The sequence below is a fragment of the Rhododendron vialii genome, chromosome 9a, assembly GCF_030253575.1.
Source record: "Rhododendron vialii isolate Sample 1 chromosome 9a, ASM3025357v1".
NCBI classification, from domain to species: domain Eukaryota; kingdom Viridiplantae; phylum Streptophyta; class Magnoliopsida; order Ericales; family Ericaceae; genus Rhododendron; species Rhododendron vialii.
Window position 1 is genome coordinate 39,004,799 of NC_080565.1, and position 20,817 is coordinate 39,025,615.

Consider the following 20,817-nt stretch of genomic DNA (forward strand, 5'->3'; position numbering starts at 1 on the left):
GAGTTTAATTTGCCAGCATTCCTATGGTTGTAGTCCACGTCACACGATAACTCAAGTGTCCAGGAGCGCACCTCGATTAATCTTTGGAGACAAATTCTACCGCTTCGCGTGATCATTTTTAGTTAAATTAATCTCTAACGATATTATATGATCTCTTATGCTTCAAGTCAGGTGTAAATGCAAGCAGATACAAATGTGGGCCTCTCTCTAATACTATTATCTACTGGGGTAGGTTGCCATTGAAATTCCCGTATTACTACAATTTTAAGTACCCAAGAACATGCCATTTATATTTCTTAGCTCATTTTCTCTATTCTATGCGATAAAAAGTATTTAGAATATATATTTGGGTATGTCATGGGTAACAGAGGAGTTCCTTGTATGGTTTACGGTAGCGCGAACGTCAAATTATTTAGGTCGGTTAGAGATCACATAACCTTATCCGAGGTGTTTGAGTGTTCAGCTCGGCTGCATTCCATATTTAGACACACAAATGAAGTAGTTAACCACACAAATTCTTGAAGGTAATGCAGACGAAAGTTAGCAAATGAAGTATTCTCCCTACATATTGTTGTTGATATGAGATGGCTTATTTTGCCTACAAATAATACAGCAGCCTTTTCCACCAAAACAGAAGCACTTGAAGCAGATCATACAACCAAACCTCACGATCGGAGCTACTTCTGACAACAATATCATGTTATTTTTTTCTTCGTTCAAAATGATAATCCTTAGAGGAAGTGAAATACAAATTCCAATATTGTACAAGTAAAGCATAACTAAAATCTGCAAAGACCATCATGACAAAAAGTGGGAACTTTTTTTCCCCTTGATAATGCAGGGTGTCCCGGGACAGCTTGCGCGAACCCCGGACTATAATCCTACAGCCCCTCCCATAGCCATTTACGTTTACGCTTGGAATGAGGTGGCTCCAAGAGTTACTTGGGCTGTTTCAGTTTCTCATATGGTTTCCTTGACACCTGCAGAAATAATCATTAAAAACATCATCAATAAAGGGTATTAAAAGGTGATTTCATCATATTCAACGTAAATACTTGTTTGCTTAGTGAATTTAGGCATACCCGATGTGAAGATGGAGAGCTGCGAACTAGACCTGAAAATCCAGCTGCTGGAGAAGTTGATACGGATTGCCCAGGGGATGGACAGAGAGTTGGTCTTATAAGTGGTGACGGCATATATGGGGCAATCGGTGAACGCAGTATAGCAGTCTGATGATAAGAAGCTGGCGTCGGATGACTAGAAGAAAGTGGAGATGCACCGGGAGTTCGCCAGGTCATATGAGATGGTGCTTCAGGAGATCTTGATGATAACGAACGTATTGAAGGAGCCATGTTGATTTTGATTCTGAGAGAACACCAGTGAAATTAGAATATTTAATCTTAACTATAACTCAGGGAGGTGGAATATAATTAAATGGGAATTTTCTAACTCACTTGTTGTGAACGTCTACGTACTCATCAGTTTCATCCAGTATTTCTTCCTTCAAAACAATGCACAGATGTTAGGTTCGATTCATAAGGCATGCCACCAAAGAGGAGAATAGGCACATAAAGTAAAGTACAAAAGCAAGTGGTAAGTTACCATACCAGAAATTTCAAGAGAAAAGAAGGAACTACATACTAAATCATGTCATGCACTCAAGTGGCAGTGACTTAATTTCAACAAGAAGTGCCAGTTTTTGAGAGGTGATGGTGTGTATAACATCCCATTGCTCAGAAAACATCAATTTTAATTCTCAACTCTCAAACTATCTCAACAGGAGCTACATTAACTATTAAGCAATGTATATTTTTCTACTGAAATTGCTACCTCCTACCTGTAATAGTTCCTCTAGTACATCTTCCATCGTAATGATACCAATGACTTCTTCCTCTTGATCGGGAAGAGATTCCAAAACCTCCTTTCTCAAAGTGTCATCTCCCCATTCATCACGTCGTTCAAATACGTTATGTAAGGCTGGACTCTGAGTTTCCGTCTCACTAGAAGTCACAGATGATGCATATCGTTGCATCCCTACATAATACCAAAGACCAAAATATAAACACGGTTCCTTGTGTTACGCCGGGCTTAACTTTATCAAAGGATCGATAACAGCTAATGCAAAGAACTTGTATATAAATTACCTTTTTCTGAACTTGCTTTGATGTTGATCTGAAACATACCATTTTCAGCTGTTGCATTTTCGGCAGAGCCCTTAATATCGTGTTTACTCTTCACAACTACAGCCATGTGGCTGTGGCCCTTTTGAAATTGATTCAGAATCTCATAGAGTGGTAAACTATCATGAACCCTTTGATACATAAAATTACACAAGAAAATAAGGAGTGATATTTATGAAACAAATATTGGTTGCACAGAAGATTGGCAAGACGAGAGAAGAGACTGATGTTCTCCATTTTTCGGCTGTCACAGTTAAATAGGCTGGTGTATTCCGACTGTCCGATTATCATTTAAAAGCAAAATTAAATGCTAGAGAATATGAAGCAGACTTATAGATAAACTATTGTACCCAAAATAAAAGTCAAACGCTTCTATTTACGAAGAAAAAATATGAACACAAGGACGCAATTTTTCCTGAATTTTCTTACCTTGGAATTCTCCTGATGGTAAGATTTCTGATTGGTGTCTCATCTTCAGGATGGCATTTGATTAGGTTTTTTACCTGAATTCCCAGAGAACTTGTAGTGGTTAGATGACATCAACTTGGCCGAGGATAGACCTTTAACAGAGAAGATTAACACAGTGTATACGAAAGCTTTCTACAGTATTAGGCAAGTTTACACAAAGTAAAGAAAGTTATGCATCAGACATTCACATCCTCCCTTTTACATCTACTTCTTTAAGAAGTACTGTATCTATTAGAGGGGTTGGTCAGGTAATAAACAAAAAGGATTGCTGAAATATTGCCCAATCAGTAAGAAAATCAAGATTCTATCTCAAGCATCCTAATTTTCACCATAAACCTGAAACAACATTTGCAGGTTCCACTGTTCTTACCAAAATAAGGCCTATAATATTCGTCGGGCTTCCAGAATAGACAGGTACACGGCTGTGCCCTTTGCTCATTAGCAAGCTCATTGTTTCCCTGTGGACAGAAAAGAATAACATGAATTTATAGGAAGCAGAACATGTTTAAATAGCACGTGTAGCAAAGCAAGTTTGCAGCATACTCATTCAGTTTAGAATTGAGATCAAGGGAAAATATTTTAGACATGGGTGTCATAGCGTCTTTGGCCATCTTTTGAGTTAAATCCAACGCTCCAGAGATTATGGTAGTTTCATCATGTGTCAGCTCTCCACCTTTCCCTGCCTGATTTTTAGCATGAAGATAGATATTTTACTAGCAGAAGAAACCCAAAAATTGGCGACATAACTTCCAGGTATGAGAATTAGATGCTAACCTCATTGCCATGAAGGTCCACCAATGTCTTCAGTTCTGCTCGTCTTAGAAGTGCAGAATGCCCCTTTCCGAGGAGAAAATCCAACAGCTGTCACAATACGAACAGAACACCCATCAAATAGTTTGAAAATAACTCAGAAGGACGATTTTCATTTACCATACACAGGAGCATGTTACCTTACTGATAGGGTAAGATATAGGGAAGAAGATTATGACAAGCACCCGAACTACGCCCGACAGTTTTGCCCCTACACTCAGTCCATACCGAGAGCACACGGCTTGAGGGATAATCTGTGAAGAAAAAGGGCAAACGAGCAAAAACGAAAACATAAACTACTGTTTATTAAGCTATCAGCAATCAAACATCAAACAAATTCCAAAAGACAGAATGTTCATCCAAGAAATTACCTCACCGAATGCAAGTATAAGGGTAACGGATATCAAAATAGCACCCCAAGCTGGTAGTAGTGAATCAAGGAAAATGGGCAAAGCCTGAATGCAAAGAGAGAGAGAGAGAGAGAGAGAGAGAGAGAGAGAGAGAGTAGATTAATCAAATTTTGAAACAACCAATTGCCATAGATTCAATGAAACTAAAGTACCTCCATTGCCATGGCATTGCATATGAGGAGGGTACACAGGAGCAAGTGTTGGTTCTTAACAATGGGTAGGATTTTTGCTGCCATCAAGAATACAAAACATATAGCAGCAGATGATACTTCAAGCAAATACATGAGCTGAATGAATTGAAGAGAAGAACAAAGATCAAACCTGCATTTTTTCTATCCTCAGGCTGACCGGCCTTGGTGAGAACCTCAAGATCAACAAGACTAAGGGACATGAGTCCCAGAGTGAGGCCAGACATGATACCAGCAAAAAGTACCAAGCCCGCAGAGATCATTAGGTACACCCAGAACATGGTCTCACAACATGGCACGTCATTTGCTGCCATTGTGCTGTTACGAACTGAAATATGATTGGAGATGGAAATATAAGATGGGAAGCAAAAGAACAAGATGGAGCACAACCAAGGCAGTTAGGTTTAAATAGACTTGATGGATATGGACAAAGAGCAGGAACTCTATCTTTTGCTCAAATTGCTTACCCACAGAAAAAACAAAAGGAAAAGTAAGATAGATGCAGAGTCATAAACATCCAAAAGTCCAATAAACAAAAACCAATAGCAGTCATTAGGAAATTATAAGAACTTAAGAAGGTTATGTAATCAACTACAACAACAAAAAGAAAAGCATAACATCAAACCTACAATCACTGAGACAGGATGTACTCCTCTGATGTTGATAAACCACAATCTTCAGTTATCAGCATGCATTTCCCAGAGAGGAATCAGATAATCACATCTCCAACATTTTGGGTTGTGCTGTTTTGTCCAGCCTCAGATTTTCAGGTATCTTTGTTTCCATATTTGTTTCATGTTTGGTGCAACTTTCTTTTAGCCCTTTTGCTCCACCTTTCTGAGGAGATCAAGTTCTGTCCTTGGTGATGCTACATGAAACCCACATAGAATATAATAATGAATGTGCGAGAGCAGTTGCAGAAAACAGTACATGACAAGAATGGAAGCTCAGTAGGAAGTTTCTCACTGGACTTACATGGCTTGTCAAGTGCTGTTGACGTGATGCTATAAATTACTCATAACAACAATCAATTCAAGATGCATGGCTGGCAAATGCACTGCTAACATAATTTTTTTCCAAACACAAATATGCACGGTTTAAGACTTTTCTAGAGGAGTACTGGAAGGGGGGGGGGGGGGGAATTAATAATTGCAAACCCATTGAATAAAGCATCAAAAGCCAAAGTAATAAAAAAAATTAAAAGTTGTTGAAAGCAACATGGGTTGATTGTATATTATATTGGGCCAAATGTTGTGCTTAGTTGAGCCTGAAGGTGAACGCATCATTCTGCAACCCTGTTTTATACTTGTTTACTACATGTGGATGCACACCACAGCAATTAAAGAAAGGTTAGGTAAAACAATACCTACTTATCATGACATAAAATTTCCTCTAGGGAAGCGTACCAAGGATGTAAACAAATGACCCTCTGAACTCAACCCAATATTTATGTCAGAGCATTTCACTTAATGATATTCTTTCCCTTCTAATTTCCACAGATTTATCTGCTTTTAATACAACAATTTCTTCACCCTTCTTATTCAACCAGAGCACATCTAATATGAATACAACTGAACCAGATATTCCAATGCAAATATGGGACGAAATCCGTAGATGCACCGACCACATGTTTATGAAAGAGTGACGACCAACTTATAGCTCGTTGTATGAGCAACGCGCAGATTCATGGCCAGAATGACAGTAGATTTGCCATGCATAGTTAAGAGCCCTAACAAGGATATTGGCACACTGTATTGGCAAACTGGCAGCATAAATTTGATATTCTTAAGTGAGAATATATTACAAACGTGCTCAGTACCTACCAAGCTAAAACTCTTAGGAAGAGTTCCGGGTGCATGAATCAATGGTCAGTGTTTAAGCAGAACAAAGTTGACCTTCCTGAAAGAACAGAAAGTTCCCTGCAAAATCCCAACAAATGGACAATCAATGTAGAAGTATTCATAAACCAACCAAAATCTGATGGTCAAATATGCAACTTAGTTTGCCAAGTCCAAGAGTAAGACATTGCACAACTAATAGTACAGACAATGTTATGAAAATGCCCAACCCACTGTTAAACATGTCCAGAAATAGACTCTCCATTTCTCATCGGAAAAATCACCAGTCGAACTACAATAGCATATTTTTCTCTGAGACTGCATCATTTTACTTTCTGATGTCGATAATAATAGGCCAATGCCAAGAAGCTCAGATATCTTGGTCGTGAGACCTCCTGTAAGGCCAAACCTGTTGCATTTGAATCTCCAAGTTAATAACATGGCTAGAGGCTAAGCACAAGTCCAGCCTGGCAAACAATGGAAGAGGATGAGTTGACATAATAATCAGAAAGCCTGTTGAAAATAACATCTGCCTTTCTCACAGAATTCTTAAGAAGCCAGATCAGAAAAATAAGAGCCCTAAGGGGCTTGAATGCTTGTAACAATGAATGGGCCACTGATCAGGATGGTTATAGCATATGATGGGAAATAGATGCATATAAGAGAAAGAGTATTGCTAGATACCAGCTGCGTATTGACTGTTCATTCTTAAATTATTCTTTGCCAGCTGCCTTTGGATGGATAAACAATAGTACAGTTACAACAGTAGCTCTCACATTTCTAGTTTGCATCCCTTTCGATCTCTCTTGTGCTTATTTGTGCTCTATTCCATTCCCAAGCAGTTCTGAAATAAGGCAAGGAAACATGTACACTTGTCTGGTCTGGAATCTAAAGACCTTCCAATGAGTATGCAAGTCTTTGTAGTAAACTATCGTTGGCATATATGCCATTGGAACATCATACTGGTTTTGACTAAGAATGAAAACAACAATGAATCAATCTCTGGTATGATGTGTGCGTAGCACTACTGACGGATTATTGGACCTTGCTTAATGAAGGTTTGATGCACATGAGCAAACACAAAAATAAAATGCACAGTATTTGGTATCACTTGTTTCTAGCCAATTATAAAGTGCTTTTCGCCGGTAACCACTAATCCACCTACCCCTAAAGAAAAGACAACTTCGATTTTTATACAGTGGTTTGCCTCGTTGTGCCGGGGCTGTGAGGGCTCTTAGCCCCATGGATAGTTAAATGTGCTCCCATTGACGATGTTGTATAAAAAGCATCTATGTAACCAAGATTATATGATCAATTATATGATTTTCCGCTTGACCAAAAAAAGAGAAAAAGATCAATTATATATGACATTTCTAATTTTACCCCAAAGAAGTCTCTTAGAGCCTAGTTTACCAAATGAATTAATTAATTTGAAAATTTGAAAAGATGAATAAACAGGTTTACAGAAAAATAGTGCGATATCTAAGCATTGAATGTGGTGAACACTTTGGTAGAAGTCAAATTGGTTTAACCATAACATTCATCGAAACATGCTACATTTGTTAAGACAGTTAAAAACAGTGCTCAATTTGTTATCATCCTGAGTAAAACGCTAGCAATCAGGCATATGAAGTGGAGACCTTGGACCAATCCAAAGAAACAAAAAATACAAGAATTGAAGTCACTTATAGGTTGCATTCATGGGAGACGGAAAAATTGGAATCTTCTTAAAGTACCTTATCTGCGTCTTATTTTCATACCAACCCAATATTACACACATAAGTAATGCTATGCGAACAAAATAATTATAACGTTTCTTGCTCACGTGAATTGTCCCTATACTTTCATTCAAGTAAGACCCATTCTGAACATCAAAGTATAACTGCCGCATGACACCTCAGTAAGTTTAAAAATAGTCAAAAGAATGAGTTTGTATAGTACTTTCCTGCATACGTATATATTTAAACTCATTTGCGGAGTAAGACACTCTGAGGCTGGAAGGGAGCTCCCCTAGTATCAGACAACACGCAATTGACAACATAAATAGGATCAACAGTTTTGGACTTTATGTTCCATCAAACGTGTCTGTTTTGACTCCTTGAGTTTCACATTTGCTATAGTTTGTTTACAAGCAGCAGTAGGCATCATCAATTTGACGCAACTCAAACACTAGTACAGATTGATGCTGATGGAGGGTGGTGATTAAGGAACTCCATTTTTGCCATATCTTCTAACCTGTTGCTATCACCTCAACTGTTGAAGCTTTAGCAATCTTTTCTACGAGAGTAAGAGCTTTTAAACTCTACTTGGCTGCCAGAGTCTTTCATATGGTTTTCTTGAGACCTGTTTAGCAAGTTGAATGAGGGAATATCAAATCACTCGACCAAAAGGTTTCCTAAAAGCCCATGGATTCATCAAATAAATAGAAAAGAAGAACATCAATTACCCTCTTTATAAACAGGAACTCTTGGCAAATAGTGTTTCCAGTAGCAAAGAACAAAATATTTCTAAATCTGAAATGCTCCCCTGAGCTATGCTCTAAAAGTAGGCCTAGGTGGCCACCTATGTCTAGGTGTTAGGCGGACCCCCAACGCCTAGATTTTAGGATCTAGGTGGTAATTAGGCGCTTTTACATTTGTCGGCAATTTGTCGCCAATTAATCAGCTAGGCAGGGATTAATAAGTATATCTTTTAAAGGTATTTTGGGGTTACATGGTAATAATAAAAAATACAAGGTGTTAAGTGTTATTTAATAAAAATTGATATACAATTGACATATCAAGCCCTAAATCGGCTGATAAAATATATACATAAGGCATAGCAAAAATATTTATATGTATATATATATATATATATATATATATATATATATAACATATAAATTTGTATATATTCTGTGCTATTTTTAAGTCTTCACTTTTGTTATTTCACCTTTTCCTAATTTCTTACTCAACTTTGGGGGAGGGTAGGAAATATTTTTATAAAAATTGACGGCACCGACTAGTTGGGTACTTGTCGGTTAGGTGCTAGGTGACTCTCTTTTGCCAAACTAGCGGCGCCTAGCGATTATTAGAACCTTGCAACCGAGGTTTCCCAATTCTATTACTCAGTTTTCCTTTGAAGTAAAAATACAATTAAATGTGAAATTGGCATAAAAATATGTGTCAATCCTAATCTCGTAACATGCCACATGATTAGGATAGAGGGGACAAGTTGGGGGTACACGACGAGATACACTAGCTAGGTACACGGCCACATGGTATTACGGACCTCTGAGACTTTTTCCAAATGGGTAGGCAAGCATTAAAATTACACAAAGTGCTTCAACAGAAGAGCAAAACCCTCAGAAGTAAGTCTTGCCATAAAAAAACTAAAAATCTGACCTTACAGCACAAGTGAATAACTTGAATAACAAACTCTGTAAAGCAATGACTATGAATAGCAGTGCTTGGAGCATGAATCATGACTTACTCGATGGGAAGATGGAGAGCTGAGAACAGGGTGCATATATCCGGAAGGAGAATTTGGAATGGATTTTCCTGGAGAAGCATATAGAATTGGTCTAACAAGTGGAAGTTGAATGTAGGGGGAAAGTGGTGAACAAAGTATCGGAGTATATGAAGACAGTGGAGATAGCTCTGGAGTTCTCCAATGAATTCCAGGCGCTGAAGCTACTCCAGGAGATCTTGATGATGACCTTCTTGAAGGTAGTAGATTAATTTTGATTCTGGAAGAAGAAAGTTCACCGACTCATCTGTATCATGGTCTGAAAAACGTATCCTAGAATAAAGTGATGACCAAAAAAACCAGAATGGCCCTTACTCACCGGCTATGGATGTCAACATATTCATCAGTTTCATCCAATATTTCTTCCTAAAGAAAAAAGGGAGTTATGTTACCTGGAACTACATATCCAGAAGGCAAAATCAGAATATGCATTTAAATTCAATGCTTCTATCAACAAATTATGATATAGAGAGAGAGACATAGATTCTCTTGATACTAAAATATTGACTGAATGGGAGGGTCTATGATGGAACTATTAACCTGCAGAGAAGTATGAATGTATCCACACATAAATTGTCTTTTGTTTTTGTTGTTTTCATCTAATTCATCAATACCAAAAACTCAGACAACCAAGCATGAGAATGAGATTTCTATACCAGAGCAGCCATTTATCCGCAGTCCTGCCCCTTTTAGAATAGACAATTGAGGAGTAATCGCTACTCAAGAGCCCTCCCAGTCAAATGGATAGAGAGTTAAAATGGCAAGGCAATACCTTAGGCTAGTAGAAAGATACAATTGGTTCATACTTGAAATTCATTTCAGACAAATGATTATAATTTTTTTCCCAAATTACAAAAACATCCCACCTTACCACCATGAAATAATTTGAGACTCATGAACAATTGATTAATTGGAATCCTTCAGTGCACCAGTTAAGATTGTTATCCTTTATAATGAGGGTTAATTGTAGGGAGCAATTTTTCTCAATTCCTTTTTGCATAAAGATTGCAGATTAAGAATGGGTTTTTTTTCCCTCGGCGTAAGTCAATTTTGTTAGTTGAAGTAGTGAGGTTTGGCCCCAGTGAAATGTATGGGAGTACATGGTACCTACCTCTGGGCTACGACTCCACGTCCAGATTAATAATGGTTTATGTGAGTGGTGAGCTTTCAGGCACACAACAGGAGCGAGTATTAAGAAATCTAGGAGTTGGGTAGAATTTCAAAGTATGTGGACAGACTCAAATTATACATCAGGTAGAAATAGAATTTACTGATAAGCAGCAAATCTAACATCTGCTATTACTAAGGGACACTACCTGTAGGAGCTCCTCCATAACATCCTCCATTGTTATGCTACCAACGACCTCTTCATCAGAATTATTTGGAAGAGATTCCAACTCTTCATATGTACTACACCCTTCTCCTTGCTTCCACTTCTCCAACTGCCAATGCATATGACCTTGCTCCTTGATACTCTCAAGTGCAGGACTTTGAGTTTCATTATCACTAGAATACAAAGAGGATGATGCATCCGTTGAGTAGTGTACGTGCTCCTTTTTCCCAAATGGTGAATGGATCCCTGGAATAAAAAAATTTACAAATATTATGATCCAAATTGAACTTTGGATGGTTTTGACAGGCAGTGGACACCATGTTTTACCTTTTCTCCCTATTTGCTTCGCTTTCAAGTATGAATTAGTATCCATGTTCGTTTTGGCAGCTCCTGAAGATACGTTGACATTCCTTTGACAACAACGGCCATGTGAGCATGGCCCTTTTGGAATTGGTTCAGTATATCATAAAGTGGCCGGTTGTCATCTACCCTGCAAGAGATAGGAAATTTGGAGGAATGGTTTCAGAAACTTATTGGCCATCAAAGTGATAATGAACATGCATTTTGTAATTGAGGATGTTTGCAATAGCATGAGCAAATGCTTATTCCTGAAGCTGCTGATAAGCAAATTTCATACCTAGGAATTCGCCTGATAGTCATGTTTTTAATTGGGGTTTCATCCTCTGGACGACAGAAGATCAAATTTTTTACCTACATCAAGAGGAAGATATTGTGAATCTATCCACACCATAGGTTTTGGCTAAAAGCAAGCTGGAATGAGACGAGCAACTTCTTACCTTATCTTTACCAGCAACAAATCAAGCACAAGAACTTGGCCCTTTCCAAATAATTACCATAACAAACAGTAACAAGTCGGTGTAACACAAACAATGTGAATGCTCATGCTATTTGGAATGTAAACGAGTATGAACCAAACAAAGACTAATACACACACTATGTTGGTATTGCAGGTCATCACTGTGAATCAGCTCATGCCATCGTAACAATAATACAATATTATGTGACTTACCAAAACTAGACCGATAATATTTTTTGGGCTTCCGCTATAGATGGGTATCCGACTGTGGCCCTTGCTCATTACTAACCTCATTGTGCGCCTAAAACAAAGAAGGATCATGGTTTTAATGATGAAGATGTAACATTCAGATATATTGACACATTTCAAAGGAGGTACAAACATGTCAAGTTTAGAATTTATATCAAGCGAAAAGGTTTGAGATATAGGTGTCAGAGAATCTTTAGCAGTCTTCTGTGTCATATCCAATGCTCCACTAATAATAGTAGTTTCGTGGTGCAATAGCTTTCCACCTTTTCCTGCCTAAAAATTCAATAACAATAGTTTTACTTTCTTGGACACCAGAAGCAATTGCATATATCCCAATATGAGATGACAGAAATAAAATCACTACAGAAATCAAACTGCAATAAATTGAAGATAATGCTAACCTCATTTCCGTGAAAATCAACCAATGTCTTCAACTCCGCTCGCCTTAAAAGTGAGGAATGACCCTTCCCCATGAGCCAATCCAACAGCTGACACAACAGAAAGCACAAACCAACTGTAGTTTCGCATAAACTCTAATGGTCTGGACATCTTAGTTTAGTACTCCCTCCGTCCCTTTGGTCAGTCAATATTCTGATTTCCAACATTTCAAGGGAACATGCAAATCATTGTACTTGAATGCAATTTTCAAAGCATAGATTTGAAAAGTACCCTTTTGTCCTTTTTTTATTCACCTTTTAAAGAGTACTTTGAGACATCCCAAGATGGAATAGAGGACTAACAGTGAAGGATGGAGGGAGTACGGTCTTGATTCACAAGCTCAGTCCATATTAGTTCAAAAGCATTATTTGCATATCAATAGAGTCATCCACGTGAGTTGGTTTGGTAGTCAAAAAGTTATTTAGTCCAATTTCTTTTCCTTCCTAATAGGGGATACAACTTTCAATCAGTAGTTTCACACACGGGTGCTCTGCTCATGCTTAATAAGGTTCTGATACAAACTTCAAATGCTACAATCAATATCTCCTGTTTGAAAGGACTTCTATTATTTGAGAGTGAATTCTCTATCTGTTTGACAAATAATTGAAGGACATGGTGGAGCATTGCTTGATCAATCTTCAAAGCTGCCGTATTACTTGGACTTTGAACTCTAAACAGGCTGAGAACCTCTTCAATGTTATGATTAGATGGTACTTTATTGCCGAATGTGAAGAAAAAAGTATAGGAGGCGCTAGAAGCCAGAAACTTAACCATCTTAGAGGTTATATCAAACATGATAATTACCTTACTAAATGGATACGACACTGGGAAGAATACGACCAAGAGGCAGCGAACTAATACACAAAATTTTGCACCAAAACTTAGTCCATACCGCGAACAGACAGCTTGAGGGATGATCTACAAAATCAGAATATAAAATCTCTAATAAATGATGATTTGAATAAATTAATTAATTGTAAATTAATCGAGAACTCATTTATTTACCTCAGCAAATGCAAGAACCAGGGTGACTGACACGAGTATAGCAGCCCAAAAGGGGAGAATGGAATCCAGGAATATAGGAAGGGTCTTGAATAACATAAAAAATCAACAGTCGGCTACAATAAAGTAGATTAATTCCACTAGGTCAAACTACATATTTGCAACATACCTCCATTGCCAGTGTTTTCCCAACAAGGAGGGTGCATAAGAGCAAATACTCATTCTTAACAATGGGCAAAATCTTTGCTGGCAAATCAATAAGGAAGATAACATCAGTATAACTCCTGAATTTTTTTTGAAGGAAAAGAAATAACCAGGTGACTTAAGGACTATGTCATGTGTACCAACCAGCATTCTTCTGGTCTTGGGGTAGACCGGCCTTAACAAGGACTTCAAGATCAACTTGGGTGAAGGACAAGAGTCCAAGAGAAAGGCCTGACATGAGACCAGCAAATGACACGAGGACGAAACATATGAATAGATACAGCCAAAACTTGGGCTCACAACATGGCGCATTGTCTTCTCTCATTGTGTTGTTTAGTTTACAAAATGTATGAAGATGGAAGAATGATTGCGGTGGGGAATGTAATGGCAGAGAAAATGAAGGAATTAAAGTTGTATAAATAGAATCGAAGAGTTATGAATTGCTCTAAGGCAATAATCCAATGAGATATGGAGAAGGACAAAAAGTTGTTAGGCACAGAAGTCCAAGATGCAACTGCCACACACACGGCTACATAACAAGTTCTAGCAAGAGACAGTAAGTAGCAAATAACTTTTTGGTATTTTTGTGATGGGTAAGGTTTAAAAGTTGAAAAGTATGCAATCTTCCATGTCAGAAAAAGCAAAGTAGGAAAAATAATGAAATGCATGCCATACAATACTTTTTAACTGATAGTAGAGTAAGATGGTCCCACATGCCTTGATCCCTGTGAGCCTACGCCAGATAGCTCCTATCACAAATTTTTCATATGTATCTGGGGGTTGCCCTTCTGTATTTTAATCTCATTCTACCAACTGCCCAGATACTTGCTCAAGATTCTAGATACAGAAGCAGCAAATACACTGAAAGTTAAAAATTGAAAAAACATGCAAACTCCAATGTTGGAAGAACAAAAAAGAAGAATAAAACTTTTGACTGATAGTGGTGGAGTAAGAGGGTTTCAGCACCCACATATGTGCTAACTATAGGTTTTAAGAATATATACATGCCCTTTAAAGAGCAATGCATATTCCTATCTTCCTTGATCCATGTGAAACTACACCAGATAGCTCTTGTGCTAAATGAGTATGTGTAACAGGTGTTTCCTGTCTGTACTCTACTTCCATTCTAACCAACCCGGTAAGATACTCTTCTAGATCATGGGAATGAAACCACATACATACCTAACTTGTGATTCGTGTGCCACTAAAAGCTCCATTGCAACTTGGAAATGGGAGCATAGAATGTAAAGAAAATCTGTAATCCGGTTCCCGAAGAATCAAATTTCAGCATGATCTTCTGGCCTATTCTGTTGTCAGAATTTTGGTTTAACTAAAATAATGACATGGAGATTCAGACTTGGGACAACATAAGAATAAAAAAACCAAGACAACCATATTAAATAGCCGGTGAAAGTAACTTGGGTCTACGTGTTGAATGTCCTAAAATGGAACGGTGATCATAGTCTAACGTCTAAACCATAGAACTTGTTGAGTTCAGCATAGCAATTTATTGAAATTTGTATGAATTTGTGAAGATTCTACCTAATGCACTTGTAGTATATTGTTGCTTGGTCTCCATTTACGTAGGTAGTATTGCAAAATGTGTTGCCTAAGGTAGGCACTACATGTTGTGGTTAAAGACAGTTGAAGGAATAGAACACTAGCTATTTGCACATAACAGGTGCCATGTATCAACAATTTGCACACAAGAGGTCAAACCCGTATGTATTCGAATCGGACGTTAAGCATGCATCTTAAACGTCAATCACAGGAGTTGATAAATTTATTCACTATCTCCAAACTTCTTCATAAATCAACTTAATTTGAAATTAAACCTTAGGGCCATCGGAGGATTTACCCGGTCATTGACTTAAGCATCCCGAAATCAGTCTCGGGGCACATAAGCTGGTCTGGATGTCCGGTTATAAAAAAACATAAAAAGTAAAAAGTAAGTAAATTTGAAGCATTAATACAGGATGATCAGCATCGTCGCATTGAAGCAAAGAAGCGAACATATGAATGAAGCATAAATAGTGACCACAAAAAAATTGCAAAAAACAAGACAATTTACGCAGTTCAGTCAGCTCCTTGTGAGGGCTTCATCGTTGCCCTTCTAAATTGATCACATCAGTCACCTTATTTTTCTCCATTTTTTCAACTTCAAAAAACTAAAGCTGAAACACCAAATCGAGTACATTCGCATTCATTTGAGAATCGGAGAGGAATATGACCATTGCCTCCTCTTCTCTCTCTCTCTCTCTCTCTCTCTCTCTCTCTCACACACACACACACTGACACACACAGCGCTGGCATGAAATATAATTCGCGCGCGTGAAAGGAATATTTTGGGGCCTACCCTTTGCTCAAAGCCTCAAACCACTACTCTCGTTCATCCTAAATTCTTATTTTGGTTTTTTTTTCTTCTAATTATTTTCAGATTAAGGATAAATTTTTTTAGATTGGTCATTGGTCATGACAAGACAAGTCAAAAATACGAACTTACAATCAGAAGAAAAAAAGAGTTCGCTTAAGGACAAGGAAAAAATTGAAATAATTATCTTTAATGTTGTCATATCTTAATTTTTTTTTTTTTTAAAAACTTTTGTTCATCTTTTATACTTTTACAAGAATGATTACTCATAAAATTTTGATGAAAGTTAAACAAGAAATTGCAAAAAGTAAATAATAGTGCTAAAAAGAATACCAGACCAATAGTTTAGGAGAAACAAGGCCTGAATTTTCAGAAATGTATCCCGCATGACATTTAGGGGAAGGAGTTTTTTTTTTCCTCCAAAAGTAGGATTGCCCATGAAACAAAGAAGAAGAAGAAGAAGAAAATGGAATACTTCGTTTAGATGGAAAAAGAATCTTACGCTCCCAAGTTTAGAATTCCGAGTCCCAAACCCCCTGATTACAATATTCATAAGGTGACTGATGTGATCAATTTTGGCTCTAACCAATGGGATTTGCGAAAGCTTGCTGGTGTTGTTCCTCCGGATGTGATTGAAGCTATTTCATCTATTTTACCCATCCCTTTGATTTATAGACCTGATCAACTGGTGTGGCACTTTAATTCCAATGGAGATTACTCAGTCAAATCTGGTTACCATATAGGGGTAGCTCATAATTCGGTGCTAATTAGTTTACTGAAGGAGAAACCTTTGTCTTCTTTTCAACCAAACAAGGGATTATGGAAAGTTGTGTGGAGTATGAAGGTGGTGAACAAGGTCGAGAGTTTTTGGTGGAGAGAGCGTGTAACAATATTCTGGCGACCAAGGAAAATTTACTCAAACGTAGGTGCAACACCTCCAACTTATGCCCCATTTGTGAGAAAGGAAGTGGAAATGGTGGAACACACTTTGTTTTTCTACTCTTGGGTGAGGCCAGTCTGGTTTGGGTGCAACATTCAGGTTCTTGGGGATTTAGGGGGCAATTCCTCTACGGTGAAGTGGGCTTCTGAAATAGTGGACTCCCTCACGGAAGGACGGTGCGGCAGATTTTATGAGAAAGGTAGCTTTGATGGCTTGGAACATTTGGAAAGTGAGGAACAATTTTGTGTTCAGATATTCAAAGGTTAATCCGGTGACCACTCTGGCAGCAATCAATCATGGTAGCATGGAGTTTTCAAAACTTTTAGTGAGAAGTTCAGTCCAAATGGATAACCCTATTGATCAAGGGGCTACAACCACCTGGAGGGCTCCGGACTTTGGGAAATTTAAAGTCAACTGTGACGTTGCTATTCCTCCTAATAGTAGTAGTAGCACAATGGCAGTGGTTTTAAGGAATTGGAGAGGAGAAGTCTTGGATGGTTTTGCAAGGAAAGTGTATGCTCGCACAAGTTTGAGGGGAGAACTTCTTGCCATTCAAGCAGTGTGCGAGTTAGCAGTTAGTTTGGGCATTAAAGGCGTAGAAATGGAATCAGACAACGAGAACGAGAAGGCCATCTCCCTCAGTGTTTCAGAATTGGTGCCACCTTGGGACTCTAGAGCAGTGATTATGGACATTCAGTAGTTGGCAGAGGAAGGAGATGTCTCCTTTTGTTGGGCCAGTAGATCTGCTAATAGAGCTGCTCATGAGATAGCTGCTTTAGCTAGGCGTAATTTGCTTCCTTGTAATTCGAGTGTTAATACTCCTTTGTCCCTTACTTTCGATTTTATGTAATGAAAAGACTACGTAAGCCTGAGGAGCGTTTTGGCTGTTCATAATAATAATAATAATAAAAAGAGATGCAAAAAGAATGAGAATTAGGTGATGCTTTCAATTATTTTTTCATTTGTTTCCCGAAAAAGGCATTAGGAACAATTGGGAGCATTGGGAGCATCATGCTCCCAAATCACTTGGTAGCATCATAGCCCATTGCCCTCCCTCCCCCATCAACTTCCCAAAAAAAGAGCCTCCATTTATCCCATGCATGGTGTATATAATTGCATCTATTGTTTTATGGACCCTGCATATCTCCTCTATTTGTATACATTATTTTCATTTTCCACAAAACACCCCTAAAGTTTTCTCCAACATTGGCCAAGTGCCTTTGAATGTTGAACTTGGCTAGGAAAAAATAATAAAAACATCTGGGTGCAATGAAATGGATAACTAAAGCAGATGTTAAGGGAAAAAGGGCTGAAATGCAGTACTTTTCTTCTAAAAGGAGAAAATCCAGTTCTAAAAAGCCAGGTGAGCTCTTGATAAATACTCCTGAAAATAGCTGACATGCATTTGTAGATTCAAACTCAGAAGTTACAGTATCAAAACCAGGAGATTTCACCTAAATGAGAACAAGAACACTGATGATTGTATAGTTGTTGTCCTACGATTGGGTACTTTTGCTAGTTTAAAAAAAAAACCAGAAAACCCAACAAAAAAAACTGAATTTTTCTCCCTGTTAATTTAAAGAAAGAGATTCTATTCCTCATCAGATCCTGAACCTTCTGAACTTGATTTGCCACCTTTGCCGTTGGCAGCAGACCCCTTCTTTTTACTATCCTGCTTATTATCCTCATCATCTTCACTATACTCACTCTCATAATCATCATACTCCTCTTCTTCCATCTCCTCCTCCTCTTCGACCCCATCCTCCGCCATAGCTGTTCCCTCTTCGGCCACGTAACCACCCCGTGTCCCCGCCCGAGTCCTCTTCAAAACCTTCAACTTCAAACTTGTTTTAATATCACAACCGATCCACGAATCACAAACCAAGTAACAACTCAAATTGTAGTTCCCCTCCGGCGGGGCCTGGAATTTTCCCATCACGAGGCGGGACCCGCCCTTAACCTTCTCGACCGCTTCCCTAACCGCCGTACTAGTTTCCTTCAAGGTGGCTCCTGCCCCTTCCATAGTCTCCTCTATTGCTTTTGAAGCAGCCGTTATGGCTGTCGCCTCATCCATGAAACTGACCTTTTGGTAAAACCACACGTTGTTCAGGGTGGGGTCCGCGAGGAGGAACCAGAAGTTCTCTTCCTTGTGGAATGGGTATTGAGGGGCATGGGGAAGTGCACGGATCAATCCATTCGCACGCTTGAGTGTAACCCAAGTGTGGAGAGTGACGACGTCACCCTCCTGAATACCCTCTTCCCCTTCGGTCTCACAAGTCACTTCAAGTGTTAAAGAAGGCATCATTTCCAGAACCTTTTCCACATCCAGGATTTCAGAAGCAGAGAAGCCAGTTGTTTGAGTAAGCAGCTCCGCCCGGTCTTCAGGAGCCATATCACGAAGCTCTTGAAAACTCCGCACCTTCTGCAAAGATGAAAGACAAGATAAAAATTAAGATAGCACATAAAAAGGAGTACAAGAAAATGCATGTAGAGGTGTCTAATTAGTCTGGTCAAAAAGCAAACTGTTGTCTTGTAGTCTCCGGTTTTAGTGTTCAACATTATTTCTAGGAGTGTGTCTTGATCTTCAAACTGCATTCCCATGAGTTTGAGAAGTTTTTGTGGAACCAAGTTTGTTAGTGAACTTAGAACTAGAAATCTCCGTCTTATGTACATATATAGTATTTCAGTAGTTCTTGTCATCCATCGACTGACAAGTAATACAAACTTTGATCAATACCTTTAGCGCATTGAATGACAGTGTATATGCATTTTCCCTCTACTTTCATCTTGACTGCATAAGTTATAATCACATGCTTCTTAATAAGATTCACAAAGAGGCACGTCAGTCTTATGCCCGCAAAGTGGTACACTGTTCAAGTTACATACCAGCAAAGGACAGTCAAGTCGCCAATCAAAAAAAAAAAAGAACAGTCAAGTCTCCAAGAAACATTTTATAAAGAATTGTTTAGACAGGAGCGGGCCTAACTGTTTCTATTCCCCAGATTTCAAGTGATACATGCTGATTGCTAAATATTGCCTGATTCCTTGTTGATGCAATGATGAACTAGTATTTTGTATGGGTTTGGGTCCGCCGATTTGAGGGGAGGGTTAGAGTTTCGTTAACGGGAACTACTGAACCCATTGGTCGGTTCGAAAGGTTTTTTTTTTTTTGATCCGGTCGGTTCGAAAGGTAGAAACACTTGTTTGGGAGAATAAGAAAAGTGTATAGGGTGTTAATGAACCGAACCAGTCTACTGACACAGCAAATCTGTGCACAGATTTCTATGTGGGGCCCGCTACGGGTCCCACACAAGTGATCCGAGCCGTTCATTATGTTTAAAACATTTTTTCAAGGGCCTCCGCGAAAAATCAGCTCAATCCGATACCTATAAGTGCTTGATTTAATCATCTAACTTTTCATTCAAGTTTTTAGAGAATGAAAAGTTAGACGATTAGATCGAGTACTTATAGGTATCGGATTAAGCTGATTTTTCACCGGGGCCCTTGAAAAAATGTTTTAAACATAATGAACGGCTCGGATCACTTGTGTGGGACCCTTAGTGAGCCCCACATAGAAATCTCTGCGCAGATTTTCTGTGCAAGTAGACTTTCTGTAATGAACCCTAACACAAATAACTATTATTTATAATACGGGAGACGTAGTTACAATACTTGACTAAGCAATGTGGGACTTAGACTAATAATATTCTAACAACACTGTCCAAGCAGCAGATTAAAAGGCAGATGACATGAAGAAACAGGATTTTATCCACTTGCCTTGCGGGCTAGCTTTTTCATAACAGCCTCATTAAAATGTGGAAGCTGCAGAAAAGGTGCAGTGCCATTGGTAAATCCTCCAGATGTCTTCCTTGCACTGAGGGGAACAGCCTGCATCACAGTTTTTTTTTGTAAAAACAATAGCTCACTAGGTACCAGCAGCTGAACTAAGTCATTCAAAGTATAGTACAGGAACAAAAGAAAAGAAAAGCAAACAAGATAAAAGCATATGAATTCCCTTTCTGTCCACTTCGGTATATATTCCAAAGCAAGCTACCACCACAA

At 38.5% G+C, this 20,817-nt stretch overlaps 4 protein-coding genes across 7 annotated transcripts in view; 1 reads left to right on the forward strand and 3 right to left on the reverse strand.

Annotated features, from left to right (window-relative positions):
• Positions 1-681: 681 nt before the first annotated feature.
• On the reverse strand, positions 682-6,296 carry LOC131300259 (DUF21 domain-containing protein At5g52790). 4 transcript variants are annotated; one of them, XM_058325993.1, is made up of 15 exons: positions 5,880-6,296; positions 4,686-4,924; positions 4,190-4,384; positions 4,021-4,097; positions 3,830-3,913; positions 3,599-3,712; positions 3,423-3,509; positions 3,192-3,331; positions 3,019-3,106; positions 2,610-2,683; positions 2,145-2,311; positions 1,838-2,034; positions 1,455-1,501; positions 1,083-1,365; positions 682-980 (listed from the first exon to the last, which is right to left on the reverse strand). In XM_058325993.1, the coding sequence occupies exons 3-15, from the start codon at positions 4,368-4,370 to the stop codon at positions 939-941; spliced, it is 1,581 nt and encodes a 526-aa protein (XP_058181976.1). In that variant the 5' UTR covers positions 4,371-4,384; positions 4,686-4,924; positions 5,880-6,296; the 3' UTR covers positions 682-938. The 4 variants fall into 4 exon arrangements, with proteins under 4 accessions (XP_058181976.1, XP_058181975.1, XP_058181978.1 ...); XM_058325992.1 differs by having other exon boundaries at positions 4,682-4,924; XM_058325995.1 differs by having other exon boundaries at positions 4,190-4,924.
• A 73-nt stretch (positions 6,297-6,369) lies between these two features.
• LOC131299882 (DUF21 domain-containing protein At5g52790-like) lies at positions 6,370-15,336 on the reverse strand. Its single transcript, XM_058325454.1, has 13 exons — positions 13,589-15,336; positions 13,410-13,486; positions 13,244-13,327; positions 13,043-13,156; positions 12,202-12,288; positions 11,934-12,073; positions 11,765-11,852; positions 11,372-11,445; positions 11,091-11,224; positions 10,718-10,980; positions 9,721-9,767; positions 9,366-9,621; positions 6,370-8,237 (listed from the first exon to the last, which is right to left on the reverse strand). The coding sequence occupies exons 1-13, from the start codon at positions 13,767-13,769 to the stop codon at positions 8,190-8,192; spliced, it is 1,593 nt and encodes a 530-aa protein (XP_058181437.1). The 5' UTR covers positions 13,770-15,336; the 3' UTR covers positions 6,370-8,189.
• A 963-nt stretch (positions 15,337-16,299) lies between these two features.
• Positions 16,300-17,455, forward strand: LOC131299883 (uncharacterized). Its single transcript, XM_058325455.1, has 2 exons — positions 16,300-16,931; positions 17,008-17,455. The coding sequence occupies exons 1-2, from the start codon at positions 16,300-16,302 to the stop codon at positions 17,453-17,455; spliced, it is 1,080 nt and encodes a 359-aa protein (XP_058181438.1).
• A 649-nt stretch (positions 17,456-18,104) lies between these two features.
• LOC131300260 (dnaJ protein ERDJ2A-like) overlaps positions 18,105-20,817 on the reverse strand; it is an 8,204-nt gene continuing 5,491 nt past the window's right edge. Inside the window, exons 10-11 of the mRNA XM_058325997.1 lie at positions 20,533-20,643; positions 18,105-19,177 (exon numbers count right to left, since the gene is read on the reverse strand). Of these exons, the coding sequence (XP_058181980.1) occupies positions 18,347-19,177; positions 20,533-20,643 (942 nt within the window). The 3' untranslated portion in view covers positions 18,105-18,346. The remainder of the gene's footprint in view (positions 19,178-20,532; positions 20,644-20,817) is intronic.

Bases quoted from the DNA above. Each gene is read 5' to 3' on its own strand.
- LOC131299883 (XM_058325455.1), top strand. From the start codon at position 16,300: ATGGAAAAAGAATCTTACGCTCCCAAGTTTAGAATTCCGAGTCCCAAA. The intron at 16,932-17,007 runs GTGCGGCAGATT...TTTTGTGTTCAG, and splicing joins GACTCCCTCACGGAAGGACG to ATATTCAAAGGTTAATCCGG.
- LOC131299882 (XM_058325454.1), bottom strand. From the start codon at position 13,769: ATGAGAGAAGACAATGCGCCATGTTGTGAGCCCAAGTTTTGGCTGTAT. The intron at 13,157-13,243 runs GTAAATAAATGA...CTGATTTTGTAG, and splicing joins TGGTTCTTGCATTTGCTGAG to ATCATCCCTCAAGCTGTCTG. The intron at 9,622-9,720 runs GTGAGTAAGGGC...TTCTTCTTCCAG, and splicing joins TATGTTGACATCCATAGCCG to AATCAAAATTAATCTACTAC.
- LOC131300259 (XM_058325993.1), bottom strand. From the start codon at position 4,370: ATGGCAGCAAATGACGTGCCATGTTGTGAGACCATGTTCTGGGTGTAC. The intron at 3,914-4,020 runs GTACTTTAGTTT...CTTTGCATTCAG, and splicing joins GCAATGCCATGGCAATGGAG to GCTTTGCCCATTTTCCTTGA. The intron at 1,502-1,837 runs GTAGGAGGTAGC...ATTGTTTTGAAG, and splicing joins TACTAGAGGAACTATTACAG to GAAGAAATACTGGATGAAAC.